This window comes from Diceros bicornis, chromosome 4 (assembly GCF_020826845.1).
Source record: "Diceros bicornis minor isolate mBicDic1 chromosome 4, mDicBic1.mat.cur, whole genome shotgun sequence".
Taxonomy (NCBI): domain Eukaryota; kingdom Metazoa; phylum Chordata; class Mammalia; order Perissodactyla; family Rhinocerotidae; genus Diceros; species Diceros bicornis.
The window spans coordinates 43,083,459-43,107,239 of NC_080743.1; the positions used below are offsets into that span (position 1 = coordinate 43,083,459).

General features: G+C 50.4%; 1 protein-coding gene across 3 annotated transcripts; it reads left to right on the forward strand.

Moving 5' to 3' along the window:
• Window positions 1-1,076: 1,076 nt before the first annotated feature.
• Window positions 1,077-23,650, forward strand: STRIP1 (striatin interacting protein 1). 3 transcript variants are annotated; one of them, XM_058538740.1, is made up of 21 exons: window positions 1,077-1,256; window positions 3,751-3,820; window positions 4,799-4,873; window positions 5,305-5,439; window positions 5,539-5,659; window positions 6,469-6,537; window positions 7,540-7,646; window positions 7,757-7,884; window positions 8,994-9,176; window positions 9,535-9,752; window positions 10,927-10,992; window positions 11,117-11,180; window positions 12,281-12,352; window positions 12,835-12,909; window positions 13,159-13,256; window positions 14,492-14,618; window positions 14,833-14,933; window positions 15,700-15,766; window positions 16,324-16,428; window positions 17,071-17,275; window positions 18,469-23,650. In XM_058538740.1, the coding sequence occupies exons 1-21, from the start codon at window positions 1,077-1,079 to the stop codon at window positions 18,714-18,716; spliced, it is 2,514 nt and encodes an 837-aa protein (XP_058394723.1). In that variant the 3' UTR covers window positions 18,717-23,650. The 3 variants fall into 3 exon arrangements, with proteins under 3 accessions (XP_058394723.1, XP_058394725.1, XP_058394724.1); XM_058538742.1 differs by lacking the exons at window positions 1,077-1,256; window positions 12,281-12,352 and having other exon boundaries at window positions 3,761-3,820; XM_058538741.1 differs by lacking the exons at window positions 1,077-1,256; window positions 6,469-6,537 and having other exon boundaries at window positions 3,761-3,820.
• The last annotated feature ends 131 nt before the right edge of the window (window positions 23,651-23,781 follow it).

Sequence of the window (23,781 nt, forward strand, 5' to 3'; positions counted from 1 at the left end):
ATTTCCATCTATATAGTCTCCTAACCCGATTACCCTCACCTACTCTTGCAACTCTCCAATCCCTTCTCCAAAAGCAGCCAGATTGGTCTTTTAAACATCAGACCATGACACCCTCCTGGTTAACATCCTCTCATTGTTTCCCATTTCACTTAGAATAAAATCCAAACTCCTTTCCATGACTTTTAAGGCCCTGCATTTATCTGGCTCATGCATTACCTGGCCCTCATCTCCTACTATTCTTCCCCTGGCTCACTCAGTTCTTAGCACACTAACCCAGAGCCTCTGCAGTTATCTGGTCCCTCTGCCCGTGTTGCCTCTGTGGATCTCTGCACCGCTCTCACTTCTTTCAGAACTCATTCAAAATCGCACTCTCAGGCCTGCCTTCCTGGGGCAGCCTAATATAGCCATCCCCCGCCCCCACCAGCGCTGCCACCTTCTAATCCCTTACACTTCTTTTTGTTTCTTCTCAGCACCTGTTTGTCTAACATTATATTTGCGTGCTCACTGTTTGTCTCTCCCACCAGGCAGTATGTTATGCACCATGAGGGCAGGAACTTGATTTATTCTCCCTTCTATCGCACTACCTGGAGCTAGAAGACATTCACTAAATGTTTTTTGAATGAACGATGAATAAATATTTGTCACAACTGTAATTGTTTTATTGATTTATTCATTTGCTTAGCATACCTCTCCAAGTAGATGTCAACTCGTGAAGACTGGGATGGTGTCCATTTTGTTCACTACTGTATCCCCTAAGCTTTCAACAGGGCTGTAACAGCGACAAGTGCAAAACGATGTTAAAGAAAGGAAAGGGAGACTAAACTGATTGAAGGAGCTAAGGGAGGCCGCACAAATAAAACAACTAAGCCGGTACTGAAAAAGCAGTGGAAACGAACTGGCCCGAGAAGAATAACGTTTCACGCAGAATCTCACGAGGTGTTGGGCAGTCAATATGGCTTCCGGCACTTGCCGCCACACTTAATATGGCGACCAGGGAGCGTTCCTGGAGGAAATCACGCGAGAGTTGTATCGCGGCTACTGTCCGCGAATTAAGCCGGGGGTGTGGAGCAGCCAAGATGGAGCCGGCAGCCGGCGGACCCGGCTCGCTGATCTTGAACAATAAGCAGCCCCAGCCGCCGCCACCTCCGCCGCCAGCAACCGCGCAGCCTCCACCCGGGGCACCGCGGGCCGCCGGGGGTCTGCTGCCTGGGGGCAAAGCCCGAGAGTTCAACCGCAACCAGCGCAAAGACTCGGAGGTCAGGAGCTTCGGGGGGGCGAGGCTAGCGGCGGGCGGCGGCGGCGGGTGGCCCGGGTCCGGGGCCGCTCTCTGATCCGAGGTGGGCTTCTCAGAGGGTTCGGTAGGGCCCGGCAGGGGACTTGTTATTTTACAGCGAGAGGAGCAGGAAGCACGGCTGGCATCCCCGGGGCCGGGGGCGCGAGGCCGGGGTCCCCGCCCCGAGCTCCGCCGCCCGGGAGAACCTCCGGAGCCGGTGACTGCTCCTCTGGGGCTGGGGCTGTGGGCGCGGCCTCGGGGCCCCAGCCCCTGGGGAAGCCGCCCCGCTCCCAGTTCGGGGGTGAAGAGTCAGTGGTCTGCGTGCGCTGCAGGGGGCCGGGCGGCTGCACCCCGACTTCTAATCGCCTCTGGTCCTGTGGGTTCCGCAGCGCGGGGGACGGCGTGTGTGGGCAGGGAAGGGCCTGGCCACGCTTTGGCAGGCACTGCGAAGCCGGACGGAGCTCATTATCACTAATAGTACTACGCGCCCGGAGACTGCTAGGGTAGGAGGGAGGGAACCTTCCCTGTTCACTCAGACCTTAGCCACGGCGGGTTCGGGCCATGGTTTGACAGTGCCTGGTGGTTGGTGTGCCCAGCGCGCCCGATGCTGAACTCCGATCAGAAATATACATTTTAAACGTACATTAGAACTCAGCATTCCCTCCTCTCTTGCTAGTGGGCTGTTCCTCCCGGTCCGGAGACACCATAGTTTGGAGCTGACTAGTCACCTCACCCCGAGTTAAAGAATTACTCCCACTGCCTCCCATTGTAGAATTCATGAATGAAGACACACGTCGCAGCGTTTTAGGGCTTCTTAATCAGCACGTTCCTAAAGCGCTTACTGTGAGGCTCCTTCACCTGAGACAACTCAGAGGTTGATCAGCAGTCAGGCGCTGAAGAATGAGAGGGAATTCCTCGTTGTCCAGGCATAACGTTATGTCCAGGTCATACTAAAGCGTGATAGTACTCTCTTTAGACTTGTGAAATCAGTTCCTCTCAAGCTTTTGTTTTTTGTTGGCAAGTGCAAACCTCTGGTAAAACGTGTCAAAATTTGGCAAGTCCAAAGTAGACATACTTTGAGCTTGAAGTGAATTATTTGAAAAAGCAGTGAAACTGACCTTGTAGGAGCCCGTGCCTGGTGGGGTGATGGGACATCAATGGAGACTACTTAATAATTTTTCAAGTGTAGAGGATTATGAAAGTGGTGGGGGTGAACCCACCTTCATTATGAGAGGAGTTATAGTTTAAAAATAGTTTTAAATTTTCCTAAGTAGCCATGAATGGTCAAATAAACACCCTTTGATACATTTAAATTTCTCTTTCTATCCTTTAATTTCCATATAGACTGAAAATGTAGAAGGTCGGTCAGTAAACACATTTAAGCTGAGACACCTGTCTAAATTCGTTTTCTTAGAGATGCTGATGTTGCCCTGGGCTCTTTCTGGAGTCATAGCTGAAATCAGTAGGCTGGGAGCCTGAGCAATGCCTGGAGGACAGGGAGACTGACACTTGATGAGAGCCCACTGTGCGCTACATAATTTTGAGTAGTCCTTAAAAACCTTCAAGATGGATTTTTGTCATCCCTGTTCCATAAATGAAGAAATAAGTTCAGTAACCTGTGAAAGTATACATTCTGTTGCCTCTGAATAAGGAGTTGAATTCTTCATGTCATTCAGTGTTTGTGGGCATGTTAGGGCATTTTGTGGGTGGTCTTTGTCTTCCCAAGTAGATTGTGATTAAACCTGAGGACTTCTTCACTTCTTCTCTCTTCACAGAACAAGCCTTCCAAGATGGCATATTCTCAGTGATCACCTATCCCCAGCAGTAAAAAGATTCTTTTTGTCATATTCTCTCCTGTGTCTGGGAGGGGAGCCATTCTGTTTGGCTGCTGCCTACTCTGTCTGTCACTTCTCCCTGAAGTTTGAGAAAAAGGCAGGAAGGCTGAGAGTGTCGATGCTCATTTTTGTCTTGAGCTTTTGGTAGCCCACTAGCAAGAAAGAAATGAGGCTTCCGGAATCTTAGCACCATGTAGAATGGTCATTCACTATACAAAATGCATGGAAGCTTTGTGTTCATTCATCCAACAAGTATTTTTTTGAGTATAAACTATTCATTCACTCATTCATGCCAAGTAGTGTGCTGGGCATCGTGAAATCATTGATGAGAAAAATGGACAAAGTTCCCACTCTCAAGGAACTTGCAGTCTCTTGGAGAGGCAGACACTAAACAAGTATACATGCCAGTATATAATTATAAGTTATGATAAGTGCTCTAAAGGAAAAGTGCAAGGTGCTCCGAGAGGGCTTAATAGGGAGACCTGAGTTCGCCCATGAGACAAAATACTGCGAAAAAATATCAGAAGAGTGGAGGTGATGGTGTCGTGTAACACAGCAGTGTATCTGGAAGCATATGTGTTTCCTCCTTTGGAAAACACTCACAATGACTTTTTGTGTCACTCTCTCTCTTTTTTTCAACAGGGCTATTCTGAGTCACCAGACCTCGAGTTTGAATATGCTGACACTGATAAGTGGGCTGCAGAGCTCTCAGGTAAAGCATAGACCTTCATATTATTTGGCTGGGTTTTGTTTTTTCTATTTGTTTTTTTGTTTGTTTGTTTTTGGTGAGGAAGATTAGCCCTGAGCTAACATCTGTGCCTGTCTTCCTCTATTTTCTTTGTGGGCTGCTGCCGCAGCATGGCTTGATGAGTGGTGTAGGTCTGCACCAGGATCCAAGCCTGCGAACCCGGGCCACCCAACTGGAGCGTGCCAAACTTAACCACTACGCCACCGGGCTGGCCCCTATTTGGGGATGTTTTTTTCCTTATTGGTCTTTAATAAGATTGAGTGAATGTCATTTTGGATTTAATTTTTTTCCCCTAGTTAGTCCTAGTAATGATATATAAAAAACATGTTAGTTATTGGGTTCAAGCCTTGTGTATCTCATTTGGCTTGCCTTTTACTTTTATGAATCATCTCTGTGTGGTCACCTCAGTTGGCTGTGGCCCAATCCCATTGTGGACAGCAATGCTCCTTGGCCATGCACTATCCCCCTGACAGTGGTCTTTCCTAGAGCAGTAGGTCATGAGGAATGCCAGCAAGTGTGCCTACATCTGTGCACATCTGTCACTGCACTACTGCTCACGTGTAATGTGAGGTTAGCCTGAGCTGCTTCTCAAGCCTCCATAGTACAGATCCTATTCATGAGGTAGCAGCCACTTGAGATGGCTTTTCATGGTGGCGGTCATCCTCTGGCATGGCATGGTGTGATCGATGTGCATTGGACTGGAAATGCCCATATTTATGCTTAACTGGCATTCTGGTCGTCAGCTGCAAGGGAAGTCAGCGTTCTCTCCATCGTACACATCAGAGAACTAAGACCCGTTTAGTAATTAGATAGCATGGTCCAGGAGTCATGGTGACTCAGGGACAGAGTCGGGCCTAGAAGCAGATGCCTTACCCTCTCTGCTACATGTGAGACCTACTGTGGAATGTGGGCATGGAGCTGATGAGACTTTGTTCTTGACAGAGCTTTACAGCTACACGGAAGGGCCAGAATTCCTGATGAATCGAAAATGCTTTGAGGAGGACTTCCGGATCCATGGTGAGATGATTCCCCCCACTTCTTGATCCCTTTCACCCGGCATCACGAGAGCTGCAGGGTTTCTCTTTGTCATCTGAATGACCTAAGTCATCTGGAGTGGCCTAAGAAGTCTGCTGAACTTTGATTGTTCAATGCCAGTTGTGACATTTAGGGTGGGTTTGCGGGTACTCTGGTGTTGGCTTTTCAGAATGTGAGTATTGGGGGAAAAATAAACTTTATGTGATTAAAATTGCACCAAAAATAGCAGTGTTTCGGTCTGGAAATTCAAATTCTTAGAGTAGCAGTGTGACTTGATCCCTTACGTAGAGAGTAACTTATCTTTCTCAGTTTTCTTGTCCTGTGGCAGTCCCGAATTTGGTGGGTTAACATGCTGTCCATTCCATTGTGAGGATTTTTCTGGGCCCAAGTGTGACTGCTCTCTTGCCCTGTAGTGACAGACAAGAAGTGGACCGAGCTGGATACCAACCAGCACCGTACCCATGCCATGAGGCTCCTGGATGGCTTGGAAGTCACTGCCAGGGAGAAGAGACTCAAGGTGGCTCGAGCAATTCTCTACGTTGCCCAAGGTACTGAGTGGACCCCCGGGGACCCCTGGCATCTCTTTCAGTGATGTTGCCCAGTCAGGTGCGGAGAGGGGCTCAGTGAGCTGTCCCCTGTGTTTGCAGGCACCTTTGGGGAGTGTAGCTCAGAGGCAGAGGTGCAGTCCTGGATGCGCTACAACATCTTTCTGCTCCTGGAGGTGGGCACCTTCAATGCTTTGGTGGAGCTTCTGAACATGGAAATAGAGTGAGTTCTTCTGAGGGGCTTGAGTAGGGAAGGGGAGGCAAGGGGTAGGGGGCCAGAGCTTGCAGAACTAGCTGGTTTTGAGAGGGTTAAATGGGCCACATGGGGCTAAGGGTCTGGTCCCAGGCTCTGTTCTGGCCAGCCAGGTTGAATACCAGGGGAGTTGGTCACCCAAACCTTGAAGACTAATGAGGGGTCCCTGCAGCTCACTAACACCAGAGATCTCACCAGACAGCGCAGGTCCTGCCTAGGCGTACAGTGCCCCTGAAAGGAGGCCTCTCATTTTAACTCTCTTTTGAACCTGCAGACTGTGCTGTGTTTGCGCTGCAGTTTCCCCTCAGCAGGAGGCCAGGCACAAGTCTAACACATGGGCTCAATCAACGCCTGCTCCAGCCTGTGTCATCACTATTCCTTTGTTCAGTGGATAGGTCAGCTGCTGCTCATCTAAGGATAAGACCATCAATAATAAGAGCTAAGAGCACTCATTGAGTGCTTATATGTCGCAGGCATTGTTTTAAGGACAGTATGTGTACTAATTCATGTTAAGGACATAGCTACTATTACCATCCCCAGTTTGCAGATAAGGAAACTGAGGCACAGAGAAGTTAAGGGCAGCTAGCTAGCAAGTATTAGAGGCAGGATTCAAACCTTGGCTGTCTGGTCCAGGGCCTGAGTCCCACTGGGTCCTGTGGCCTCTTATGCAGGCTAAGCACGTATCACAGCGTTTTATTCCCCCATTGGGCAGCACTTGTCGGGGAATCACTTATCTTCCTTCCTGGGGGAGGGCCCTGACTCTCAGATTTCTCTTGCAGCAACAGTGCTGCCTGTAGCAGTGCGGTGAGGAAGCCGGCCATCTCGCTGGCTGACAGCACAGACCTGAGGTGAGGCAAGCGGCAGGCCGGGGCTCCCTGAGCGTTAGTCAGGGCGTGAGATCAGAGCAGGGCATGGGAGGGCGTCTGGGGTTCCTCGCTGTGCGTGTTCCTTCTGCACACACTGCTCTGCAGGTGTGATGGGCTCAGTGTGTGATTAGTGGGCTCCGCTGAGGGCTTTCCCTAAATGGGGCCCTGGGTTGAGATTCCTGAAGGAAATCCAGGGTGAAGCCACTTAATAGAGCCACAGTGAAGTGTGGCCTCCTGCCCACACTGCTGCTGAGAACTCGGTGGCCTGGGGTTTTGTATCTGGATGAAACACGCGAGATAGCTCCTTGGGCTCCACCTTCTCATGTACAGCTTGACCCCCATCTATGTAGGGTTAGTCCTCACAACTTCACGATGTCTTGTGGCTGTGCAGGATGTAGTAGCAACTGCTAAACAGCAGGATCTCCTTCCCATTTTTGTGAGGATTAGAGTTTGTCTCTTTTTGTGAATTTACGAGTTTTCAGAGAGTGGTGGTGGTTCTCTACTGTAGCGAGGGTCCCTGGGCATCACCCTGCTTGCTCCTGATTTCCACTCATGGTAAACACTTCCTAGTTCTCACTTTGACCCTGCTCTGCTTTGTCTGATCCAACACCCACTTCCACAGCTCACTCCCATCGCTGCGTTTTTTCATTCCAGGAGTCTTAGGGCAGTAAATGCTTTTGGCCAATCTCGTTTCTATTAATCCACTCAGCAACCATTTATCAAGCACCTGTTTTGAGTAAGCACTTTGCTCGACACTGGAGGTATGAAATAGAGTCAGATCTGGTCCTAACCTTAGCGACATGAGACAGAGAAGGCAGCAGCAAGAAGTGCTCTGTGGGACTCCCAGTTTTCTGTCCGTTGCAGCCCTCCCTCACCAGCCAGCCTTTATGCACAGGCTTTTCTCCCGTGAGCTGGGATGTGAGGAAGCCAGGGTGCTCCCTCGATCCTGATCCTGCTTCATTGTGAGCTGGCTCTTGTCCCCAGGGTCCTGCTCAACATCATGTACCTGATTGTGGAGACCGTTCACCAGGAGTGTGAAGGTGATAAGGCCGAGTGGAGGACAATGCGACAGACCTTCAGGGCCGAGCTGGGTAGGACCCTAGGGATCCTGGCTCGAGGCCCTGCCTGGGAGCTGAGGCTGGTGGGCTTTGGGAGGGTCCTGTTCCTGCCTGTGATCCTTATACTTTTGTGTCACCTCCAGGTTCCCCGCTATACAACAATGAGCCATTTGCCATCATGCTGTTTGGGATGGTGACCAAATTTTGCAGTGGCCATGCCCCTCACTTCCCCATGAAGAAAGTTCTCTTGCTGCTCTGGAAAACAGTATTGGTGAGCACCTCCTTGAAGGGTACTCAACTTCTAGGGGATGGGGCAGGAGGGAGACTTTTCACTATATATCCTTTGGAATATTGAATTATATGAATATATAACTGCTTTGGTTAAAAAAAATTCCAAAAGAAGCTTCCTGAAAGGAGACGACAAAAAAGTACCACTTTTGGCTCACTGCAGCCAAGGAGGACTTGGCCTCTGAGGCCTTTGGGAATAGATTGTTGGCTCCCTGATTCCTAGAAGCTGTTTTCTGCAGTCATAGAACACCTTCTCCACAGACAAGCTGCTCCTGAACCTGGAGTTTGTAAAGTGATTTGAGGCAAAATTAGAGCTGTTGTAATTGGGGCCCCTCAGTCAGATGTCACTTGAAAGAAGCAAGAGTGAGCCCTCAGCCTCCATTTTCCTTGGGGAATGGTGTGAAACCTGACTCTGTTTCTTGGTAGGGAAGGGATGGGTGCCAGGGGAGTGGACTGGCGAGGGCCTGGCTTGGGAGTTCTTGTCAGCAGCCAGGCCCAGGCCGGGCCAGCCACCCTTCCCGCCAGGAGGAGTGACCTGAGAGGAATGTGGAGCTGGAGCTTGGACTGCTACTCACCCTGGGCTCACCTTCCCCTCTTTCACAGTGGGCCACCTCTGTGGAGCCAGGGCTCAGTGAGTTTAGGGCCTCTTTAGAGTGGTCTGCACATTTTATCTTGGCCCACAGCCTGTTGGTTCCCCAGGAAGCCTCACTGAGGCCAGAGAGGAAAGCCGAATTGCTTAGAAACAGTGGAACTAAGTGGCCTAAAATTGCTGAACACTCCTGGGATTTTGTTTCTAGGGGGATATTTAGATGAAGCATCCCCCTAAAAGGCTCTTCAGTCCCTTTTTTTCCCTTGAAGAGCATGTTATCCTCTGCACCAGCTCAGGCAGCCTGCATTTCTCCTCTTCCCTGTTTTCTCCTCTCCCTTGCTGATGTCACTGAATTCTTCTGTGAGTGGATTTAGTCCGTTGTTCAGAGGTTGTGTGGGTCTTTGTAAAGATGTGGGTCATGGTGTCATGGGTTCTTTTGAGCCTGACACAGTGATCAGAGACCCACTTGTTGACCCTGGCTCTGCACCCCATCTGTGATGCAGTGCACGCTGGGCGGCTTTGAGGAGCTGCAGAGCATGAAGGCTGAGAAGCGCACCATCCTGGGCCTCCCCCCACTGCCTGAGGACAGCATCAAAGTGATCCGCAACATGAGGGCTGCCTCGCCACCAGCGTCTGCCTCAGACCTGATTGAGCAGCAGCAGAAACGGGGCCGTCGAGAGCACAAGGTGAGGGCGACTCCTGAGGGTTCTCAGGGTACACACACATGGCGTCATGGTCCCTGGATGAGTGGGGTTGTTGGAAATTGTCTCTGATCAGCTAGTCAGAATGAAGGCCTCCAGGGCAGGGACACTGTGTTCCCAGCCCAGAGCCCAGTTTATCGTGGGTATTCAGGATGTGGCACTTTTGAGGGACTGGGGCAAGAAATGATTTGTCATTTGGGTCCAACCTTGGCTTCCTCTCTGGTTTTTCTACTGCCCTTGGCTCTCTTCCTACCTGCTTTCTGTGTTATTGCCTCTCTAGCCTCCTTGCCCTTTCCTAGTTCATCAGTTGGCTCTTGTCTGGTCTCCTTCTCTCTGTTTACAGGCTCTGATAAAGCAGGACAACTTGGACGCCTTCAATGAGCGGGACCCCTACAAGGCTGATGACTCTCGAGAAGAAGAAGAGGAGAATGATGATGACAACAGTCTGGAGGGGGAGACATTCCCCCTTGAGCGGGATGAGGTGATGCCTCCCCCACTACAGCACCCCCAGACTGACAGGCTTACCTGCCCGAAGGGGCTCCCCTGGGCTCCCAAAGTCAGGTGAGTCTCAGACCTTCAGAACACTCTTGGCTCCTGAAACCAGAGCCCTCACACCCCCAGGCCTGGCACCTGTCCTGAGTCACCACATGAGGTCTGCAGGGCCAGGCTGACCTGCCTCTGGGGTGAGGCTCTCTTAAAGCACCCTGTGCTGGCCCAAGGGCTCTCGAGGCTGGCCTTGCTGGCCTTGCACAAAGAAGCCCTTGTATGGCTCTGGAGCAGTAACTTGAGTTAGCTCTTGATTAGACATGATGCTAGTGAAGGGGGATAGGAAAAAATAAAAACAAGGACATTTAAGTGACCCCATCTCCACCCACCCTGGGGTTGTATATGGTTTTTAACGGAAAAATTATAGATTAAGGAAGAATTTTTTTAGAACCATAATTAAGATGTTGGAGGTATATGTGTGTGAATCCATGGATGTGAAGGTACGTGGATATATATAAATGGTATCTGTTTGAAAAGGCACCAACTTAAGAAATAGATGAACATGTGAAATGGGCGCGCACCGATGCACTGCTTCTCCGGCCATGCTGAGGCCGTGTCCCACGTACAGCAACTAGAAGGATGTGCAACTAGGACATACAACTATCTACGGGGGCTTTGGGGAAAAAAAAAGGAGGAGGATTGGCAATAGATGTTAGCTCAGAGCTGGTCTTCCTCAGCAAAAAGAGGAGGATTAGCATGGATGTTAGCTCAGGGCTGATCTTCCTCACAAAAAAAAAAAAAAGAAATAGTATAGAAGTCACTTGCCTGATCCAGGTGAAGCCCCAGTTTTCAGTGATCTGTGATGGGAATACAAAACAAGTCATCAGAAAACACAAGACACGCTGATGGCTTGAGACAGGAAAATGTGACTCCTGAAAACATTAGTAGCTTATAGCTCTAACTGTTGTAAAAATTTTAAATATTTGAGAAATTCTGTTGACAAACTTGATAGTGTCTAAATAAAATATGCTTTTTTAAGTTTGATGTATCACCTTGATTTTATGAGTAAACTAGTTAAGAACATTATGAAAGACATTAAATAGTCTGAAGATTTCATTTTTTTCCTTCAAAAAGAAGAACAATTGTGGGAGGCTTTTTCTTCTGGCTTTATAATTTCTGGATGTCCTATGTTTTATTAACCATGACACCTTGAAATAACATTTAATGAAAACCTTATTCTCTTTGGCAGGGAGAAAGACATTGAGATGTTCCTTGAGTCCAGCCGCAGCAAGTTCATAGGTTACACTCTTGGCAGGTGAGTGTGATCCGAGTGCCTTTTGAAGAAAGGTAATAGGAAGTTCACTCTCCTGGCCTTTGGTGTTTGGGCACCCAGGAGAATTGATGTCTAGGCTTAACACGGGGCCTCCTTTATTCTCCAGTGACACGAACACAGTGGTAGGGCTGCCCAGGCCAATCCACGAAAGCATCAAGACTCTGAAACAGGTAGGTGGCTTCAGGTGAGCTTTTGGCCTAGCTTGGTCCCAAGTGAGTAAAGTGAGACCAGCCCATTGGGAGAAGCCTTGTTAGACTGTCGTCTGCCTGAAAGAACCTGGGGTGGAGGATGGGCAGACTGTGGCAATACCCTTTAAAACAGTTCTTGATAAGTTTTATTCGTTTTAGCTGAGCTTTTGTTGGGGACTTACCGGGGGTTCATTAAAGATTATATTATCTGACAGTTACTGGCGTTTTAAGGGGCCCAGTAAATGGCCTTCCCTTTTCTTTGCCCAAGTTCTATGGCAATTGAGATAGAGGGGTAGGCAGATGGAGATTGAGATGCCAGCTTTATTGCTGATAGAGTGATTGGAGAATGAGGCATAAGAACACAGCAACAATAGGTGTCCTAATAACTCACTTCCAGAATTAGGCAGACTCACCTACCGAGACCCAGGCAGTGCTGGAACCCTGCTAAGCCTGGTTGAGAGGCAGAAGAGAGCACAGGCTTTTCTTTTCTCTAAAGAGAAAAGAGAAAAAGGTTGGGCTAAGTGTGCCCTATTCCTCTTCCCAGGTCACCACTCTGCGAGGGGAGGAGTCAGTGTGGGAAGAGGCAGGGAGAGACCAGGAGTGTTTTGCACGTGGATGTCACTCCACATGGGAGAAAGGATCCAGAGTGGGGGAGAGGGGTCTCCCTAACAATAAATCTGAAATGTAAATGTTGATGTGCTTTTGAAATATATTTCTGAAATCTGTAGTACTAAGTGTGCTCCATGCAGCTGGTACTTGATTCTGAGTACTTGAGTACTTGATTCTGCTTTTAATAGTTTTTCGTCTGTCACTATAGCTATCTAAAAGCCTCCTTCTCTCCTGTTATTTGCTTGATTCTAATCTGTTCTGTGCTTTTTACCCTGGTTTTAGGAGGTAGGTGCCCACTTAGAAAAATATTTTGGATTTGACATTTTAGTTAGGGATCTTTGTGGTGACTTAGCCCTTTTTGAGAAGATTGTGTTTGAAGAAAATTGCATGGAGTCTTTGCCAGGGTATGGAGAGTTTGGCTAGAGAATGAGAGGCGTTTTGCCCAGCGCCTTCTTTCCCTTCTCTCTCTCCAGCACAAGTACACGTCAATTGCAGAGGTCCAGGCGCAGATGGAGGAGGAGTACCTTCGCTCTCCTCTCTCGGGGGTGAGTTGGGGGCCTTCTTCAGCCACGGGATCCCCAGCTATTCCTAGGCACTGTGCTGGGCCTAGACTAGAAAGCTGTGCCAGGCCCTGCTCTGAAAAAGCTCCCAGTCTAGCTCCCACTGCAGGGGTGGCATCTGTCTAGTGCAGGGGTTAAGAGCACAGATTCTGAGCCAGTCACCTGCCTCTGAATCCCAGCTTCACCACTTAGTGGGCAGTACTTAGGCAAGTTACTAGATCTCATTGTGCTTTAGGTTCCTCACCTGTAAAATGGGGATAATAATAGTACCTTCTTCATAGAGTTGTAGGAAGGATTTACTGAGTTATTAGAAGTAAAGTGCCCAGCACGTGTTTTTCAAGGTTTGCTATCATTATCAACATTATTTGCCTCAATAGTTAGAGATTCTCCTCCAGCCAGCTAGCAAGCTGGCTCAGAAGACTGTAGTCTCAACTGGGGTTTTGTATTTGTACCCGTTGTGTTAAAAGGGAGAAGAGGAAGTCGAGCAAGTCCCTGCAGAAACCCTCTACCAAGGCTTGCTCCCCAGCCTGCCTCAGTACATGGTGAGTGTTCCTCCTCTTGAGGTGTTGCCCCCTCCTCAAGAGTGCTCTGTGTCTGGGACCCCTCCGGGCAGTAGGTGCCTGCAATGGGCTCTCCCTCCCTGCTACACTGGCCTTGAGAGCATGCCCTGCCAATCTCCTTCAATCCCTCTTTCTGCTGCCTGAGCACCTCCAGAAGGACCCCCTCTCAGGGCTTAGTTCTGGTCCTGAGCTCTCTCATACTTGCTCTCTGAATGGTCCGCTCCTCCCCAGATTGCACTGTTGAAGATCCTGCTGGCCGCAGCTCCCACCTCAAAAGCCAAAACAGACTCAATCAACATCCTAGCGGACGTCTTGCCCGAGGAGATGCCGTGAGTATCGTTCCTGTGAATGGAGCAGGTCCGGGGCAGCAGAATAGAGGTGAAAGGGGTAGTGATTTCCTCTCTATCCCACCGTTTGCTCGATTGGTTTCTTTTTTTTGGCCCAACTTCTCTGCAGGTTAAGTTTAGGGTATTCCTGCTCAGAAGAGAGAAAATGTACTGGATTAAAATATTTAGTTTTACTGGCTGGGAAGATGGCTTGGTCCAGTTGGCCAGGGTTCTGGGTATAGACTCTGCCACTGACTGTATACCTGAGTGAATTGGGGAAAGTCATTTCCTCCTCTGTAAAATGAATTGGGCCATGTTCAACATTTCCCAAAACCCTCCCTCGAAAGCTGTGTGATTGGGACATCTAGGACGTGTAGGCTTAGTTTCTGGACAGTTTGCCAGCGAACAGCTGAACCTGAGCTGGATGTGGAGTCTTTCCTATTCTCCAGTGAATTGGCATGCAGAATATTTGTGACTGTCTCAGGGTGATAGTGAAATCCTTAGGAGTTCTTCCCTGGGGCATTGACCTGATCTCTTGGATGTGAGAGTACAGACTGAGATTGTGTTCTGCTTTGAGAAGATGCTGGGCCTTGACCTGATCCCTTGCCCACCTGACAGTTCTACCCAGCTCTGAGCTCTACTCCCTGGTGGCTGGGCCCCTCAAGTCTGGCGGTGATAGCCAGGTGAGGGAGGAGGCAGGGATTGGCTGATCCCAAAGGGAGTGAGTGTCATGATGGTCCTTGGGAAAAAGGTTACAGAGTCAACTATTATAATTCCTCTTATAAAGATTTATAGTGAGAGGTCCTGAATTAAGAAACTGATTTAACTCAGTGCTTTCTAAATTTGTCTGACTCTAAAACCTTTTCCCCACAACATGAAACATCTCAATGTACTGGTATTCCACAGAACATACCTTGAGGAACACATATTCATCTGGTGGTAGAAGCTTAGGGGAGATCTTGAAAAGGAGAAGTTCATTTTTGGAGGAAAAGTGGGGAAATAGGTTAAGAATGTGTTTGGGGCCTCATGGAGAAGAAACAAATTGTGCTGAGCTAGACTGCTTGGGAGGTGGGTGGGAGGAGCCCTGGGCCTGACCTCTGAGATGTTCATGGGGTGGGTGGTGAGGTGGGAGCCTTTGCTTTGCCCGGGGAAGGCTCAGGAATCCCATCTCTCCTGTGAGCACCTGGAAAGGGGGTGCTGCACATGCTGGTGGCTCACCTGGGCAATTGTGTTTCCAGCACCACTGTGTTGCAGAGCATGAAGCTAGGGGTCGATGTGAACTGCCACAAAGAGGTCATTGTAAAGGCCATTTCTGCTGTCCTACTGCTGCTGCTCAAGCACTTTAAGTTGAACCACGTCTACCAGGTACCTGCAGCGCCTCGTTTACTGTCCACTGGGCCAGGGCCTCAGGCTGTGCTGCTCCTCCAGCCCGAAGAACAGAGGCCTTGGTCTTTGAGCCTCTTTGAGCTCTGCGTGAATGTTCTAATACACAGAGCTCCAACCAGGGCCTTTTATCACTGGAGGGAAGAGGGTGAGGTGCCAAGGGGCACACTTGCTTATTTTTATCTGTTGATTTTAGTTTGAGTACATGGCCCAGCACCTGGTGTTTGCCAACTGCATCCCTTTGATCCTAAAGTTCTTCAATCAAAACATCATGTCCTACATCACTGCCAAGAACAGGTGATAAGGACCAGGGACCAGGAAGGGGTGGGTATGGCCAGCCGGCAGGATTCCCAGCTGGCCTCTCCCACTGAGCCCATTCAGCACCTACAAGCCAGCACTCTGTCGGGCATCAGGACACAAAGATGAATGAGACATGGTTCCTGCCTGTGGAGAAAGCCAGGGTGTCATATCTGAGTCCAGCTGGTCTAGGGACAGGTGACTCAGTCTGTGCCTGGGTGGGAGGGTTCTCATCCCAGTACTGCCCTTACTGTCCTTCTGTGGTTTTATTTTGAGGAGACTAGCTGGGCCGCGGGCTCTGAGGAGCTGGGCCATGTGCACTCTAGTGCCCTTTCTGCTGACTCTTACCTCCCCCTCCCCTTACCTGGTGCCATCTGTATGTACCTGACAGGGCCCACTCATCAGTGTGATACACACAGGGTTAGCTGTTAGCCAGACACTGTCTCTAGCGGGGGCTTGGCATAAATTAATTGCCTTGGGAAATCTCCTCCCCCAGCCCCAGATTCATTGTTTGGGGGAAAGCAGGGTATCCACCCCGTATGAGATTATAAGCTGGTCTCTGGCCACAGAGGGACCTTACAAGTTCTCTTACAGCAAGTCTCTCCTCATCTTGTAGCTGGGGAAACCAGGGTGGTGCAGACAAGGTAGATTCTTGCTTCCGCTCCAACAAGTCAGGGAGGAGAGCCAGGAGCCAGCCCTGTCATGGCTACTTCGCCAGCCCCAGCCTTTGCTCATGGTGGGCCCCTGGGTTCTCTTGCCTCTGCAGCATCTCTGTCCTGGATTACCCTCACTGCGTGGTGCATGAGCTGCCAGAGCTGACGGCAGAGAGTCTGGTAAGTGGCTAGGCTCTCCCCAGCTGAGCCTGTGGGGTGAGGGTTGGGGGTGGGAGCCTGCCCAGGGCTAGAGGTGTCTTCACAGATGAGGTCATTGCCTAGCACCTGTTTCAAGTACTGTAATTGCATAGAAGAGCCAGGGAGAGGGCTTGCAGAATGGAAAGATTTGGATATAGGGGTTAGTTAGCCAGGAGCATGGTCTTCAGGGGCTGTGGACCTAGAGCTCAGCTGGTAGAGTTGCTTCCCTCTCCCTATACTGGAACTTTCCGAGGCCACAGCTGTGAGGCAGCCTGGGTGCCCCAGGTTGTGGGGGCTGAAGCCACAGCCCCCAATATCATGCTTCATGTTTCCTGCAGGAAAATTCTAGGGAGCCCCCCCCCCCCCACTTGCCAACTTGTGGGATAGCGTGTCCCCAGAACTGGGCTGCTTGAGAGGAGAGGGTTCCTGGTACAGGTGGAGAGACCAGCTGTTCTGAGATTATATATGTGAGGGCCTTGGAAGCTGCCCAGCACCCTGCGGCTGTGAGGGTTGTGATTGTTCCTGGGTTTTCCCTGCAGGAAGCAGGTGACAATAACCAGTTTTGCTGGAGGAACCTTTTCTCTTGTATCAATCTGCTTCGGATCTTGAACAAGCTGACAAAATGGAAGCATTCAAGGACGATGGTGAGTCGGCTCAGTCAGCAGGCATGACGCTTGGAGCCCAAAGCAGAGTGCCACGCCTTGTACTGTCCCCTTCACACAGGGAGCAGGGAGTCCCCAGTGTGGGCTTGCTGCTGTAGCTGCATCCTCCTCGCCTCTCTTTCCTGTAGCCACATTGTTGCATTTTAAGGGCTGATTCCTGGTGTCTTGAGTTGGACTGGCAGCTGGAAGAGGCTCAGTCATGCACTGAGACAAATCCACACTTACAGAAGGGATTTTCCCATATCCTCTTAATCTCCAGTGGTAATATAACCAGGGTTCTGGGAGTCTCCCTTAACTCTGGGCCTGTGGATGCCTTTGGGATGGAGAGGTCCATGAATCCTGTGAAATTGTATGTACTTGCACATAGGAATATTTCTGGTGAAGGAATTAGCTTGCTTCAGATTCCAAAATGACACATAATTAGGGTGATCAACCATTCTGGTTTGCCTGGGACTCTCCTGTTTTTAGCAGTGGAAGTTCCATGTCCCAGGAAACCCCTCAGTCTGGGGGAAACTGGGACAATTGGTCACCCTGCCCATAATCCCAAAAAGGGTGGGCAGCAGGGTGGTAGTGCAGGCATTTATTTCCCCCCTCGACTTGGGCCTCTCTTGTGCCCCTTCCCAGATGCTGGTGGTGTTCAAGTCGGCCCCCATCTTGAAGCGGGCCCTGAAGGTGAAACAGGCCATGATGCAGCTCTATGTACTGAAGCTGCTTAAGGTGCAGACCAAGTATCTGGGGCGGCAGTGGCGGAAGAGCAACATGAAGACAATGTCGGCCATCTACCAGAAGGTGCGGCATCGGCTGAACGACGACTGGGCCTACGGCAACGGTGCGGCTCTGGCACGAAGCGGGGTGGAGGTAGAGGTGTAGGGAAAGGGGTGACGTTCACCTCTGAGGAACGCAGAAAGGCCCAGCTCCTGCTTTTGTAGCATCAGGATGGGAGCTCTAGGAAGGACTTTGAGAAGCTCCCCAGGCTTGGCTTCTGTGGTCATCCCCCATTTCTTCTGTCCCTCCTCTCTAAGTCATTCCTTTTCTAGAAATTGTCACAAGACTCTAGCCCCTCTTTTCTCTCCCTGCTGCAACTGCCTTGGTTCTGGCCACCAAAATTCTCACAGCTACCGATGGCTTCCCTGCCTCCAGTTTCTTTCCCTCCATCAGTGCCTCAAACTTTGCCCCAGTGATCTTTTCAAAATGCATATCTGATGGTGTTACCTCCTTGAGTAAAATCGTTCATTAGCTTCCAGTTTTCCTTAGAATTAGAGCTAAACTCTTAAGCAAGGTGTGTGAGGCCCACTAGCCTCCCTCCTTCTCCCCTTCTGTAATCTGACCCAGCTTCTCTTCAGCTCAGCCTCCATCACACCCAGGGCTGTGGGCACACAGAGCACTCAATCCATGCATGTTAGCCATGTTGTCCCCCGCTTCTGTTCCTTCTCCTGTCGGGGTGCCTCCCATACCCCCTCACTGTCCTGTGTCTGCACAGGTGCTCTCTCCTCCTCTGGGCAGCTGCCTCAGCCTCCTGGGCAGAGTACGTTCTTCTTCCCGGTGCTCCCTGAGCATGCTGCCCACTGTTGCAGTTCCTGGCCTGTGGCACCATGGCCAAGTGACTGTGTCTGCATTACCAATGCCCCGTGAATTTGTGCAGATCCAGGGTGGCACACAGTACCTGGTCAGGGAATTGAGAGAGTAAGCAAATGAGGGGATCTGCAGGTTCCTGCCTCTGATCCCAGAGAGCCAGGAGGAGCGTAACTTTCAGAGAAGCATGTTATGCCTGTGCTGGGTCCGCACCCACTGCAGTGTAAGCCTCTTTCTCTGTACATCTGGCTTTTCTCCTTTTACCTAACTTTCCTTTCCATCTAGGCAAGAAGTCCTGTCAGTGTTCCTGAGCATGAGGCTTGGAGGTTTCCTGCTCCCAGTTGACGGTCAACATTCCTAGTCTAGCCGGCCTGTCCCTAAGCTGTGGTGAACCCAGGGGAGTTGCCACAAGAGCTGGGCTTCTAACCATGTCTTCCTGCTTTGTCCCAGATCTTGATGCCCGGCCTTGGGACTTCCAGGCAGAGGAGTGTGCCCTCCGTGCCAACATCGAACGCTTCAATGCCCGGCGCTACGACCGGGCCCACAGCAACCCAGACTTCCTGCCAGTGGACAACTGCCTGCAGAGTGTCCTGGGCCAGCGAGTAGACCTCCCTGAGGACTTCCAGATGAACTACGACCTCTGGTTAGAAAGGGAGGTCTTCTCCAAGCCCATTTCCTGGGAAGAGCTGCTGCAGTGAGGCTCCTGGGCAGGGAACTGAAAAGGAAAGAAGGGGTGATCTCCAGGTACCCCAGGGACTGTCCTGGTTCATTGCTGCAGTGCTCCCATCCTCCTCCAGGTGGCAGCACAGCCCCACTGTGCCCTTCCTGGCCAGCACTGGGCTGGTGGGTGAGTCCAGGTTTGGCCTCTCATTGATTCCCGGTGTCCTGCTTGGGAGTGCTCATCTCTCTGCTTGGGATCCTCTCTTCCTTCACTCCTCCTCGCCTTCTTCTCTTGGACATGATTGGTTGTAGCTCATTTTTCATTCAGCTCAAGGCTGGGAAAAGCTGGGATGGGCTGGGAACCCATTGTATGTGAATTTCAAGGGTCACGCTGACTCTTCCTGAGACATGCAGATCCTTGGCATGTCAGCTCACCAAGGAGGAGGGCTTAGGATTAGGGCCAGGGCCAGAAAGTGGGCATCTTGGTTTTGCTTCGGGGGATTTCTAATGTCATTCCAGCCTGCTGCTAAGTTTCATCCAGAAGCCATTGTAAAGGCTCCTGCAGCTGCCTCAGCACTTTGGTTTTGGACAGGGGTTGGGGTAGGAAGAGAACTTTCCCTTAACCAGAGGTGCCATTTTTCCTCTTGGTTTGCAAGGGTCTGTAAATATCTATATATACATCTGTGTGTACTCTCTTGTGTCATGCTGGGGTTTTTAATGTGTTTGTGTATTCAGTTTACATTAAAAGGAAGCAAAAACAGTCCCCATTGCCTTGCTGCAGGAAATATGGCCCCTGACTATCTCTTCCAGGTCTAGAAAGTGGGTTTTCTTGCCAGCATTGATAGGTCACCCACTTGTCCCCTGCCAAGCTGCCCACCTTCCCTTCTCAGGGGGAAGGGGAGGAGTTGGCACTTGGATCCAAAGCCTTCTTTCCTCACATCAAGCTGGGATTCCTCCAGCCCAGCTCCAGGGCTCTGGGTTGCCAGAGTAACAAGTTGTCCTGCACCCCTAGGTCTGATGTAATTGCAGTAGGAGCCCCAGGTTTCTCTGGATCACACCCTGAGCTGGCCTCAGCCAAACCAGTTTCAGGGCTACGGAGGGAAGGCCTAGGTCAGAGAGGGGGTCGACTGCTCTGGGCCCTCACTGGGCAGGTGGTTGGGACTGAGAGTAGACTTAGTGCCCAGAGCTTATGTGACCATCAGGAGTCAGCTTCACAGTGGGAAGGAGAGCGTGAGAGGGCCCAGAAGCCTGTGTGGCTGAGGGAGAAGTAAGGAAAACCTTTGTGGTATATGTGAGTTTGCGGCCTCCTGGAGCCTGCACCTGGCCTCGGATCCCTGGACACGTCTGCCTCCAGTTGGCTCCATCTTGAGGCTCTGCTTCTGAGCATCTTACCATACTCTGATGCTAGTAAAAGGAGGTTCCCTTTTCAGAACTGCTTGAAGTTCCCTTATTTTACCTATAGGCCATGTGTATGGGGTCTTAAGTCTCCAAGGGGTCTTGACTTACAAAGGAAACATATTTAGGGGAAATCTCTTCTTTGTTGGTTCTTCCATTTCATTGCCTGCCTGGCTTGGCTTCTGCTGAGCCTCAGTCCAGGCCCCCAGCTGGGCTTCCAGCTTAGGAGCAGCAGGGTGGGAGCCAGCAGTGTACTCCTTATGTAAGTAACATAGCCTATGAGATGGGAAATCCCTGTGATTGGCCTTTTGCCACAAAGTAACTTGCATGGGACAAGGGAATTTGACATAATTCGTGTGTGCATGATGGATTTTATGCTCTTTCTTGCCAGGACCAATAGGAAGTATGTATCTTGAGATTCACATTGTTCTTCTACCAGGCAGCCTGGCTCACTGAACCTGCCTGGCTGAGGCTCTGTCCTCCTACCCTTTTTTTTTTATTTCCCCACTCCATCCTCTGAAGCTTCCCTTAACCAGAGGTGCCATTTTTCCTCTTGGTTTGCAAAGGTCTATAAACATCTATATATAAATCTGCGCAAAAAAGAAGACAGAATATCAAAGCTGCAAGGGCCATAAAGCCTGGGGAGGTGAATCCCTGTATCTATGGGGCCAGGACTGGCCCAGAAGTGTGCTCCTGGCAGATTGGCCATTTGAACCCTGACCTTTGTACAGAAATATCTTTTGGAGCAAGTGGCCATCCAGTCTCTATGGCTTTATATCTCATCTGGGTCATGAGGTGGGCAGGGTATATGAAGGCCCTTTGTAAATGGTTAAGTTACCTAAAATTTGCTAACCAGGCTCAGGGTCCAGTGGTCCTTCAATCCAGTGAGGGACGGATTACCCCGTGGCTGTGTCGCCCTGAGGATGAGAACTGTCCCTTGTTAATCAAGAGAGTTACCTCTTACTAGGTGCCAAATAGGTACCAGGCCCAATATCCATGCTTCTCAAAAGCTCATTTTCCACACAATAGCCAGCAAATGTTGTGTGCTTATCATGTGCCAGCCACTGCTCCAAGCACTTTATGTATAATATCTTGTTGCTAATAATAATCCTAAAAAGTAATACCATTACAGTGCAGATGAGAAACTGGCACAGAAAGGGTAAAGAACTTGCCCAAGGTCATAAAATAAGAGAGCCAGAGCCCAGATGCAAATCCAGGTCTCTGTTTGCAAAGTGTGTATGCGTCCACCCCCCGCCCCGCCCCTTCTCTATTAATCATTGTTATCCCCCAGCACTTACCACAGTGCATTCATTTGCTCATTTATTCACCTTAGTCAGTACTTAGTATTTGCTCAAGCATGGTCCCTGGCAAGAAGATTCTTGGCAAATGTCAGTTGCTTTAGGCCACCCAAGCTTGGCCTTGGCCTAGCCTCCACTGTGCCCCAAATGTGCCCTCCTCAAGGTAACTTGGGGGCTCTCTTTTCTTCCTTTTCAGCCTGAGTCTGAGTGTCTTACTCTCCTGGGTCCCAGAGGACTCATGTGTGGCTGCCCCTGTCTTACCTGTGAGGCTTATCTCTTGGGAGGCTGGCTTCCTGTCTGTCCTCTAATGAACTGACCGCTTAGAGAAGTGGTAGCTGTGCCATTCATTTGCACTTGGCAGTCAGCCTCAGGCTATAAAACAAGGGGGTTGCACCCTTTGGGAGTGAGACAGCCTTGACTTTCAATCCAGGCTCTGACAGTTACTCACTGAGGCACCTTGAGCAAGCTCGAAGCCTCAGGTGACTCAACTGTAAAAATTGGTTTAATAATAGCAAGGTGGTTTTGAGGGCTGAATAAGGTAATGGATAATGGATCTACATACCTGGCTGACAAGAAACGACACAGCTAATAAATAAATGGCAGCTATTCTTGGTGTTGCTAATGGCCCTTCCAACTCTAACCTTCTATGAATTTGCATCTATTTCCTGTGTCCCCTGGAAAACAGAGACCCCCTTCAAGGACCAGAACCATGTCTTAGGCCTTCTTATATCTCTCATCCTTAGCTCACTGCTCTGAATACAGAACCCTCTCAAAAGAGTCAGCCACTCATCTAGCAACCCTGCCATCAGACCATGAAGGCGTGTCCTGGGCCTGGCCCCATTCCAGGTGTCCAGGTGAATAGGACACCATACTCGCTCACTTTCCTTGACGAGCTCACAGTTGTTGGAGACATGGCCATAAAAGCAAGTAAGGGCAAAATGTGGTAGGTACCGAGACAGACATCTGCAGGGCCACACAGGTCCCATTGGTCCCAGCTAGTGCACTCCTACTGGAGAAGAGACTGGGTGGGGGGGCATGCAGTTGTCGAGTGGGAAGGGAGGGGGCTCCAGCATCAGGAACAAGGGCTCCAAGAGAGGACACTTTGTGCTTCTTGACCCCCCTGGTGAAAATGGCTAGGATGAGGCTGGGGCAGGGGTGAGGTATGTACTCCTGCTGGATACAGGAAATGCCCAGTTTCTGGTGATGTTGGGCTCTGTTCCTGTCTGGAGAGTCCACTTCTGGGTTGTAATTCAGATTGATGTGTAAATGGTTCGGGGAGGTGGGTAACGAAGATTGAATGCCTCTAATGAGAAGCATTTCTCTATGTTCGACTGAGGCTGGAAGCCTGGACTGAAGGGCCCACTGGCTAGGGCCCTTCTCTCTGGGCCCTGGTGGTCCATGCCCCTTCTGGGACCAAGATTTAGGGCTTCTCTGGGTGGGCCTCACTGGGGTGGAGAAGAGCCTTAACAAAGGGAGATTGAGCCTAGCAACTCTCTTAAAGTTGGGATTCCAAGTGGGGCCACTTCCCTTTTCCTTTTTCAGAAAGGGTGACCAGATCCCCAGCCTGGCCTTGGGGAAACATGAGGCCTAGGCTGAGGGCTGAAGTAGCCTCTGGAGTGAGGCTGGGGACAGGGGCATCTGGAGACCTGGGGGCTGTGTCTTAGGGGTGAGACGCCTAGGGTGTGGAGGAGGAGGGGAGGATGGAAGGGCAGCTAATGGAAAGCAGGTGGAAGGGCTGCCTATGTCCCAGCCAGGGGACAGGCCGGCTGGGATGGCCCAGTCAGTGGGAGAACCCGTCAGCTCACAGATAATCCCAGGGAACAGGCTCCGAGATGCCCATTCATATTCATTATGTGTGAAGTGGGCGGTTGTAAAGTTAGCTTTCTCTTCATTTAGCTGTCACTGGACAGAAAAATATGAGCTGTGGGCAGATGCCCCTGGATGGGAGCCAGTAGCTGGTCTCTGGCCTCCCTGTGCCCTCCCCCTGCAGGGCCTCCCTCCCGCACAGGGCCGGCTCCTGGCCTCTGCCCGCCCCTTCCACTCTTGCTGCATTGATCTCTGGCTCGACTTTATTTTCTTCTCGCATCTGTCTCTTCCCCACTTCTGCTTCCTGTGCTCGGACTTTCACAGATCCCTTCCTCTTCCTTCTCTCCGTCTCTCCCTTTCTAAGTTGTGAGAGAAAGGAAATCATGTTTTTCTTGACCATCGCTCTATCTCTGGCACCAGCACAATGCCTGGCACAGAGCAGGCACTCAATAAATATTCGTAGAACAAATGGATTTCTCTCTGCATCTCGCTGACTTGTAGGACAGAAAATCAAAAACTTTACTGGCCACTCCTTGGGTGAAGAAACTTCTAGTGCAGTGTTCTTAGCCCTGGAGTTAGAATGTGGGTTTGAGCCCCTGTTCAT

What these genes read in the sequence shown, in the direction of transcription:
- STRIP1 (XM_058538740.1), top strand. Translation starts at nt 1,077, where the DNA reads ATGGAGCCGGCAGCCGGCGGACCCGGCTCGCTGATCTTGAACAATAAG. An exon ending in GTGGGCTGCAGAGCTCTCAG is followed by an intron (nt 3,821 to 4,798) that starts GTAAAGCATAGA and finishes TGTTCTTGACAG; the next exon opens with AGCTTTACAGCTACACGGAA. An exon ending in GACCTTCAGGGCCGAGCTGG is followed by an intron (nt 7,647 to 7,756) that starts GTAGGACCCTAG and finishes TGTCACCTCCAG; the next exon opens with GTTCCCCGCTATACAACAAT.